At 30.6% G+C, this 10576-nt stretch overlaps 1 protein-coding gene across 2 annotated transcripts in view; it reads right to left on the bottom strand.

Annotated features, from left to right (window-relative positions):
- Positions 1–1058: 1058 nt before the first annotated feature.
- LOC130444408 (GATA-binding factor C) overlaps positions 1059–10576 on the bottom strand; it is a 168794-nt gene continuing 159276 nt past the window's right edge. For both annotated transcript variants that reach the window (XM_056779527.1, XM_056779529.1), the window contains exons 6-7: positions 6380–6751; positions 1059–4107 (exon numbers count right to left, since the gene is read on the bottom strand). In XM_056779527.1, coding sequence (XP_056635505.1) covers positions 4081–4107; positions 6380–6751 — 399 coding nt within the window. In that variant the 3' untranslated portion in view covers positions 1059–4080. The remainder of the gene's footprint in view (positions 4108–6379; positions 6752–10576) is intronic.

The raw sequence follows: 10576 nt of genomic DNA, 5'->3' as shown, positions 1-10576 counted from the left end.
TACGTTTGCCCATCAACTACGACCTCGGCTATTATTCAATTACCAAAATGTGTCGATTCAACTGTTACTCATAGATTCAAGTGAAATATAGAAAAGAATTATTATAATATCTATTTTCATTATAAACTTTGCTTTGAATATATAAAATAAGACATCATTAGAAAAAGTACCTACAGTTTAGGACACGCGAAAGAATGATTTGTAGTAACAAACTTCTGTGTTCTCGAAAAATATGTGATTTTTCCCACTTATACATTCAATATATTATTACTATTCGTTGAATTTATTGCTCCAATTAACTAATATTAGGTTTGTTCCAACCCATCACAAAACTGTCCTTGGTATGGTGACGATTCTGCGCAATAGAGATTACTTGTTCCAACCGGGCAGTTACCGTTATATGAATGGTTCTGTGTTGTGTTCCAGCTAACTTGTGAACTATACTTCGTTGATAGCAAGTACTGTTACCAGAACCATGCATAGCTAGAGATTGCGCAGAAAATACCTTTTATACGCTTACAATACAAATTAGCAGGTTGGAACAAACCTATTATATCTTTAGATTGAATTTGACCTTATTTAGCTTTCAAATGTTTTTAATTCTTCCTACAATTTCTGGATTTACGTTCACACCAACGCTGGCGCTCTCGTTCACGTTATGTTAGAGTTTGAGGTCGAGTTCGATGGTGGATCCTATTGGGACCAATTAGAAATGTCATTCCACAAAACTAAAAAATAGTTTTCGTATTCGAACATTTCATTTGCATGATAGAAGAAAAAATTTGCCCCTATTTCATTTCAGGCATTTTGAGATTTGTTAGTGTTGTCTCTATCCTGGTTCTGGTTGAATTTGGTTATTGCTGCTTTATGTGAACGAGGGCATCAGTGCTGGCGCGAATGTAAAAAATTATTTGCAATTTATATCATTTGAAGTAGAAATGATGAGGATTGATATTAGTAATACTACAAGTGTACCTACTCGTTAATCAAAATAGTCACTACCAAAAATGACTGCTGTAATCATAAAGGAATTCGGGAAAATAAAAAAAATCTAGATAAATGTTTAAATATCTTTAATATATCACACAAAGAGCGTTATTATTTATTACATACATCAATTTCTTTTTATTTACAAACTTTAAATTTTCACAATTTTAATTAAATCTATGTCGATTTGCAAAACTGATTCAAGAAAAACCGCCTTGGAAAAAAACAATAAATAATCAATTTAACAAAAATACTGTATAATATGAACATGGCATTTATGTTCTCGGTACTCATTTCAAATCGATTACAACTTCATTTGAAGATATATTTACAATATAAGTGATCCTTAAACCTTCCATATTGAACAAATCACTTATGTGACACTTTCAAAATGACATAAAATGGCAACAGTAGCAGTAGATCTTCAATCAATAAACTAACAATCATACCAGAAATAAACTTTTATCATTAGTAGTTTAGTTATTTTCTGCATCATAATTTCTATAAAAATAGCAATAATTCTTTGTTTATACCAATTCATCAAATAGTTTGCTACAATTTTTCATTGGTAAAAAAGTAATCCGTATGTTAATCAAGCATTGAAAAGGGGATTCTTAACCACAAAAATCAACCACTAGTATGCGAAATTTAAACGTGCATGTACAAGTGCAAATGGTAAACTAAGACAGAAGATTAAATTAAAAGTCCTGGAAATGATGGCAAATCACAAAGCACCTGAGCAATTGGATATGAGAAAGCTTATATTCAAATATCGCGCTTCCTCATTATTTGAATTGGTTCAGGAGTCGATATGTGACGATGCATGAAATTTAATTTTACCTCAATTTATATGAATTAAAACGAAACAGTCACTGGGCTCGGTAGAAGCCCTTTTAAGAAGGCAATAATTGTCTGAGAACAAAATTACGATGAGGCAGCGGAAGCAATCCACAACTCTTTGACAACGATAGCAAAAATAAATTCAAATCTGAGTTACTGATATACCCACCGAATTCTACAGATATTGTCATCACACTCTCCTTCCAGGCCTAGTATAGAAGGAAATATCGATGAAATGAGAAAATTATCTCTGAAACAGCAACCTTGAGGTCAAACTAAAAATTTCTTTTTTGTTTTCTAAATTTACTCCTTCATTGATTTAAGTTGTATTTCATACATCCTAAGTTATTTGAGTTTGACATGATTTCTTTGAAATTAAAATTATCTTCCAGGAAACACATTAAAAAAACCAAGACCAGCTTAAGATTAGCAAGACAAAGACCAAGCCCGATCAGTGCAAAACTGTTTAACCTCAGTTTCTTGTTATCGAAACGCGCGTCAAACAGTGCAATTGTGAGTGTCAGTGTAGTGGTAATGTAAACAGTGTCTTTAGTATGAATGTTACCAACGACTCAAGAGCTCCAGCTTATTTTTATTTTTAGAGTTAAAAATTTTGAGTCGACACATAGAGAAATGTTTATCGTCTCTATATTTGTCAAAAGCACCATCCGGGTCTTGGTTTTCCACACATATATTGGAATCTTCAAGACAAGCTTTAATTCGTAATAATAAATTTCATAACGAATCTCTTTTCCTATTCTTGATAATAATAAAACCAAAAAATAGTCTTGGTCTTCCATTTGCTCATTATTATGGGAAACAAATATTGTTTCGATTTTAATATAAAAATGTGTGTGAGTATATACCCACAAATAAGATGGTATGAAAGAATGGAGAGGAATACCAGTAAAAAAAACCATTTTATTTATTTTCTCAAAAACTCTGTACATTCTTTTTTTCAATAAGAAAATAACCTCAATAATCAAAACCGAACGAAATTCCTTCACAGTTTATATACGATAAATTTTTCTTGCCACTATTCATGTACCGACTATAATTCCAATTTTCCAAAACTTCATTCATGAAAACTGATTCAAAATTAATACCGAGAATATTTATTTAAATCTAAAGGTTTTACAATGAATATACACATAAACGTGAATTGCATAGAACTGTTGGTCGGCTTTTATCAGAATCAAAAATTTATTTACATTATTTGCAGTCTATCATTATCTAAACATGGATTATTCATCAGAATTCAAAACGTTATAATAAATATTCAATAGCGTTAATATTAAATATTCACTAGGAAATCGCCAATAATTGTGGTTAGGTTTTGGTTTTGATCTACCAAGAAATTTCTTATGACAATAATTATTTTACAAATTCCAACTGAGTCTTTAAACAAAAGGCACTTTACACTTCATTTGTATAATTTAATTCATAACTCACAAAATAACGAAGAAAATGAGTCATAGTTCGGCTTGATAGGAAATTTTAATCTGGAGAAAAACAAAAAAACTAATGATTTTGATGTAATGAAAATAGATCGATTTTTGCTTATACATATGATATTTGAAATTTTGATGAACAATCCTAGCAAAATTTCCGCGAATCATCTCACTCTCACAAACATAATATTCCAACGTGAAGATTGCACATGTTTTTAATTTTTTTATATCATCACTTGTATTAAAAATCTCTACTTGACAAACTACATGATATTTACATTACATTACAGAGTTCGATTTTGTACTTAAATTTTTATACATATACAAACTGGTCACAGATCGCTGATATGGTAATTTCTCACAAAATATTTCAATCGGTCTCATAAACTGAATATTTCTGTTTAAAGTAACTGTAATAAACTTAATTTTTTTATTATATTGATTAATCGATAGAAATCGTGAAATTCATGCAAGCATTTCTCAAAAAAATGTGTACTTATCAAGAAAGTCCTCAAGAATATTGACTCATATTTTTCATACCTTCCTTTCTAATGCTACTTGTGTAAATTATGAGTAATACTCGAAGCTAATATTCAGATGTGGTCGATGAAATTATCCTATGAAAGAGTACCATCATAATATTTCACAAAATATATATTTAATTGAATACAAATACACAGAGATATATTGACCAGTTTAGAATGTTCATTGTTTAAGGTTCTTTTTATATTTTTTGATCTTAGTCTATATCTACATAAGACGTTTATAAATAAATTCCTTAAAAATCGTTTAACGTGCCTTATCACGTATATTCCGATCGCCAACTGGTCTGAAACAAAAGAAAATACATATCACTAAAAATTAATGTTATACTAATAAAATAAAATAAAAACTATTAACATTTTTTGAGAGGAAAGAAATAGATTAAAAATTTTCCTGGTGGTGCAGATAAAGAGTTCCTAAAAAATGTCCTTATCTATTTTAGAACAGTTTATTTATTATATGGTAAATAATATTGCCTTAAAAAGGGTATATTATTATAATATTTTTTTATTATCCTATTAGAAATTTTCTATACGAGGCTAATTCTAGAATAATCCCACCAACGAAATAATCTAACGAACGTACCCTTCATATCTATCACTTTTCCCACCGATGACCAAGAAATTTTATACACCATATTTGTTTCTAAGACTAACTAATAACTATCGACATCACATCGATGGAAAATATTCCAGAAAAGAAAATAATCTTGAGGGGTAACTCTGCAAACGATTGACCATCATAATAAAAGATTTGTAAGCTAGTGCATTGAGATCAGCAAATGTTCTTTAATATCTGTACTCAAACTTTACAATACTGTTGCATAATAACCGCCTCTGATCGTTTTTGTATTTTTTTTTGTATATTCAATTATTCTACTAGTATCCCAAAAAACTGACAGCATAACTCTGCCTGCAGATGAAACAGTCCTTGTTACTAAATAATGAATTGATATATTTTCACGACATTATGTTTGGAGTAGTTGAAGCAAACAGGGCACCCATCTTATACACATTTTCATGATACCAAAATTGTCAGATAATATGCGACGTACCGCATTCTTTCAGACGTCTTGTATGTCTGCTAATTCTCGTACTTTCAGTCGCTCATCACCCAGTACCACTTTTTAGATTTTCTCCATTATTTTAAGAGTTGTCAATTTATGTTCGTCTTGAAAGTTTGTACTGCCTCATTTGAACTCTACCCAATATTTTACTTTTCTGAAGATAGCACCCACGAAAAGTAAGCTCTGATTTTGCCATAATACTTCACTTCACTAACACATATACTCTCTTTTGAATTAGTTACAACACAGATTTTTTCTCCAAATCTGGGGATCGTGGAATATCACAGAAGTTTGTGATTTTTTTCCTTATACATTGTTGTCACACCGAGCAAAGTCTAGAAGAAATTATATGAAAAGAAGATGACCACAACAATAAAGATCAAAATGAGTTATTCAAATGTGTTTATCTATCGGATTGATATGAATGAGTCTTAATATAGAGATGATTCCACGCCTTCTGAATATCGCATATGGAAACCAACTTCTTTCTTCGAAAACTTAAAAATATATAATTTAAGAAGAGTAGTTACGCACTCATCAAATTATTCCCTTCTTTCGAATAATTGAATAGGTTACCAACAAAGAAAACAATTAGAGCTGTTCATGTTGTGTTTACAGAGAGGATACAGCTTCACCTCTAACATATATGTCAGTAGAGACAAAACACAAAACGTGAGCCTCACATAAACCACATGAAACTAATTTGTTGGGTGAGTTGCCATCTAATGGAATCTATAAATATGCTACCAGAACTAAACTTAAAATATGTGAGACAGTTAAAAGAACGAGTGATATAAACTAAGAAAAACTCAAAAATTCTTAAATATACATAATAATAAGAACAAACAAAATGATATCATAGTCGACCAATCAGAAATCGTTCAACGCACACCTCCACTGAGATGCACAATATGCTACAAATATTTTACTCAAATTGATGTTAAAGGCTACTTAACATGATGCCATACAACGTGTAATGCAAAGCAAGACGCAATATTTCTTCATCAAAAGCATGCGCGTTCAATTGATTGATTCATGCAAGAGCTCGCAACATTATCGATTTGATGTCATTTTTATTACGTGCAAGTTGTAATTATAAGAAAACAGATTTATTATCTTGTTTTGTTAATGTATTTTGATTTAGAATGATTTTCAAAAGTAATTGAATTTTATTTGAATTGGAGAATTTGAGCCTATAAATCCCCGATGGCAAAATTTCATTCTTGATTCATAAGACCAGAGATCATTGTGGGAGATCCTAAAAGCAATCAGTCTCGTTTGTTATCATTCCACATAACAGAAATTCTGAGCTCAAAACGCAAAATTGAGGCTTGCATTTGTTAAATAATTTAAATTTGAAAAGTTCAATGTACACCGATTACTTAATATTATATCTTTAGAACCACATACCATATTTTGATTTAGAGGTACATCAGAATTTTTCAACTTTGTATTACAGACATTGAGATTTCACTATTTTCATCGTACTCACCATTCCATTTGATGTCAGTCCTAATCCAGCTGCACTTAATGAGCTCATATGGTGATGATAAGAGGCAGCGGATGGTGGCGCGGGTGGAGGTGGTCCCGAAACAAAGCCTTGTGTATGCTGATACTGATGCCAATGTGTCATGGCGTGATGAGGATGAAGTGCAGCATTAAGATGCGGGTGTCCACCACCCATTCCAGCGCCAAAACCGCCACCAAAAGCACCTTTAGTACCGTCTAACGGTTTCATCATATCACCCATCATTCCTCCCAAAGACAAACAGGACGCTCCTGACTTCTTCTTTTTACTTTTGGATGATAGTTTCCGGTTACGAGTTTGAATTCCTTCTTTTTTCATCGTGAGCGGCCTATTCACCTGTAACAATAAAAACTTTGTTCACATATTTTGCAATTTCAACATATAAACTGACTACAATGTTGGTATTCCGATCCCCGTTAGAGCTTAATTCAAATTACTATTGTTCTTAGAGGATTTTATTACCGATACCGACTTAAAATTCAACATATTTGTAAAGCGATTCATCATACGATTCTCTAAAAGACATTGTTTATTGCATTTCCACCGGATGAATTCAAATGTTGTCTTTATTTACAACATTTCTTTGAAATAAGTATGCATATTATAATTAATCATGCATTCAAACGCATTTAACAATGTCAGTAAACAGAAGCCGCGTATGCGTTAGCAGTAATAAAAATTACGTGGTTTTGATATCAATTAGATGAAACGTCGTTTTTAATTCGTCGGGATGGATTCATAAAAATAAAAACAATTTGCAGTGTTCATGAAGAATGTAACAGTTTCATCACAATTTTCAATTATAATTTGTGTCAGAATTATTGTACACAAAAGATCAATTACAGAACAGTAATAATAACTAACAAATTAGTTTATGTAATAATTATGCTGTTTGCAATCAATTTTGTTCACTATCCGTTCGATGTTATGAATAAAACTACCCTCTAGGTACAATTCGTGCCATGTCTGAGTCAAACTTTCAATTATTACTGAGAACGAAATCTGGTCTATGCAACGAGAGGCAAAAATGTTAGTTTTCATCAATTGTCGTCAACGCAAGAAATAATGTTTATTTATATAGCTCTTAATCGCTCCTCTGAGCAAACACAGACCTGTTCAAATTCTATCATGGCTTCTGTTTATCATCATTGTCTTAGAGCTTCCAGTAGAGCAAAGGGCACTTGTCGGTGTTTCAGCAGATGAGGTCGCTATCCTGCGCATGGCATCTAATAACATCTCACAAATCTCAAACAATTTTCTAATCATTTTAGCGAGGTCATGCGCAAATTCCAATATAAATTGTGTTTGAAACTTATTGACATTTATCAACGGGGCAGGATTTCCATAAGACCTACCAATAATTTCTCTTCAATATAATGATTGATTAAAATATAAAATAATATTTTATGCACAAGAATTATACATTTGACACTTAATTTATTCATCACATATTTACTCAGATGCCTGCCTTTTCCACTATAGTTAATTGATGTTTGAAAATTCCGATTTATATGGTATTTTGATGGTATGTAACATATATTTAGGTTTGTTTCAATATCTGACTGACACTATGATATAATAGTAATAAAATTAATTACTAGTCATTTATAAAGATTTTTTTATCACCATTAATGTGTTTTGAATAAGAAATGCTAATAATGAATTTTGTTTTTTGTTCTACTTGTGAAAGCAGTACAGGTTTACCGCATTAACAAATGCAATAGCTATTTGTAAGAATTGCATTTATGATATAATAGTTTTTGTTATATTCTTGATAGGTTTTTTGCTGGTTATCCATTAAGAAGTTTCCATTACTTATGGCGTTATAAAAATGAAAGATCATACAAGTAACGCAACTCGAATGTTGATTCATTTATCGGTAGATATGCAGAGAAGGCACAAATTCACAAGATGCTAAAGTTAAAGAGTGATAAATATGAGAGGACCTCATTGATCCCATTAGTTTTTGGGACCATTAGTTTTATGAAAAAACCGTTTAAGCCAAAGTTGTAGATCTAGTAATTAACTATAAAAATTGCTATTTTTTCCCTAAAAATCACAATTTCTCTCAAAATTGTCGTTGGGCTCCGCCTAATTTCCATACTATCTATGAGTATTTTTTCATGACTCCCACTTAACGATCTGTTTTATTTAATTTCAATAGAATGTCGTAGTCTTAAACTTTTTCGACTTGTTATTTTCATGTTGCTTCTTCACCTTTTAGTCTAGTTGATTTTCCAGAATTGTCGTATATTTTCATAATGCTGCTTAGTTGTAGATGTGTACAGAAAACAGTTACTGTTTCCGGTCCCTTTATAGCTGTAACAGGTAGTATTGAAGAGATTTTCTGGTGCAGGTGAAATTAGTGTATTGAATTGGGACCAATACATCATTAAAAGCTTTAATATTTTCTTCTGGACTCGTTTGATTACAAAATCACACTTTAATTTGGCGATATAAACATTGGTAAGTAGAAGTAGGAGCTGGGTGGAGACTAACTTATTAAACAGTTAGGAAAAACTATAGTAGATCGAATGTACACAAGTAAATTGCAGTAAAATGTTGCTCGTGTCTGGGTTTTTTTCAGCTCAAATTCTCAAAAATATCATTCAATATTAAAGTCATTTTATATTATACATTATACATATGTACATGTGTAGCGTAGACTGTAAAAAATTTTTGTTAGTTGTAGTTAATATGATGACTAAAATTACTAATCAGGGTATACGAATTAAAATTATTATGCAATTTGAGTGAGTTTCTTGGAAAATTGAGAAAATTTACTGATATGACATGCGATTTTACAATCTTTCAAGTATAAATCTTACACAGAAAGTAATTATACTAAACTGTTTCAATTTTTCAATGAAAATTTTTGCATATTTTAAAAATTTCTTAGTATTTTGAGTTACTATGCTTTATCGTAAAAATACATAAAAGTTCTTTGATAGAAACACTGGACAGATGGTGCTAACCACGCCGTTTGAATTTATGCTTGAGTCTAGGATACTTAAGCCTCTTTAGTAATTTTTTGATTTAGAAGAAAGATTTCGAATTAAAATGAAACTAAAATGAATCACAACGATATCCTTCTATCTAAAATATAATAGCTTGTTAGAAAATGATGGGTTTTTTATTGTTAAGTGAAGTGTTAAGATTCTCGGACTGAGTGTAGTTTAATTAAGTGGTGTAGTTACAACATTGCATAGAAAACTTTTGATAAATATTTGAAAAAAATTACAAAATTGTATAGTAAAATTATTAATGAAATTTGTTATTGTCGTTTAGTGAACTTTATGAAATCTTTTGTGATTTTCTCAATCTGAATTAAATTATTTTGCTCAGTAAATTCACTAAATTGTTTTGCGTTAAAACTCCCTATACATTTTTGTATAGTGTAACCATGCTTATGGTTGAGAATTAGTTCTGAAAAATGATTAATCTTAAGAAAAAGTATTGGGACAATTTATCTGGATAATTACTTAATCTGCAATATTTTGTTGATCAATTTAATCATTAACCTAATTCTTCAGCTAGAAATTTCAGTTCTCATCTTAGCAACATCGACAAAACATAAAAACTTTTCCTATTGTTATTACAATAGTATATCTTCTTGAATGTTATCCGGACTATATTAGAAAGTATTTCGAGAATGGTTATTGGTATTTCGCCATTTTTATAGTCAACTAGCAGCAAATATCTCAGTTGTATATCTGGGATAGTATTGATGATATCTATCTCTTCATTCTCATAAACATGTAAATATACGAAATCATTATCACTCATATTAATAATAATAATCAAATTTTTGGAGTTTCAAATAATTTTCAAAAATTTCTTGAACTTCTGTTATTTGGAAAAGCTTTCCCAACATTATCATGAATTTTAATTGAAAAAGTACCCAAGACCATTTGGATACTGATTGAAATATTCTGATATTCAATCCTGCCAACAGCGAGACAGTTGTAACAAATTAGTTTTGGATGACGTTCCAAGAATAAAACGTGTACCTTGTTGAGGATTATACGTTTGCAAACTTTTTAATTTCCACATACATTTCAGTTCATAATATTCTAAAAAAGCAAAATCGACCACCTTCTTATAGATTTCCTAGCATTATAAGTAGAGCAAAGCTTTTCAACAAATTTGTTCTTTAAAGAA

The sequence above is a fragment of the Diorhabda sublineata genome, chromosome 5 (assembly GCF_026230105.1).
Source record: "Diorhabda sublineata isolate icDioSubl1.1 chromosome 5, icDioSubl1.1, whole genome shotgun sequence".
Lineage (NCBI taxonomy): Eukaryota > Metazoa > Arthropoda > Insecta > Coleoptera > Chrysomelidae > Diorhabda > Diorhabda sublineata.
Note: the sequence above shows the minus strand (reverse complement) of the source record. Positions and strands in the feature narration are given on the sequence as shown.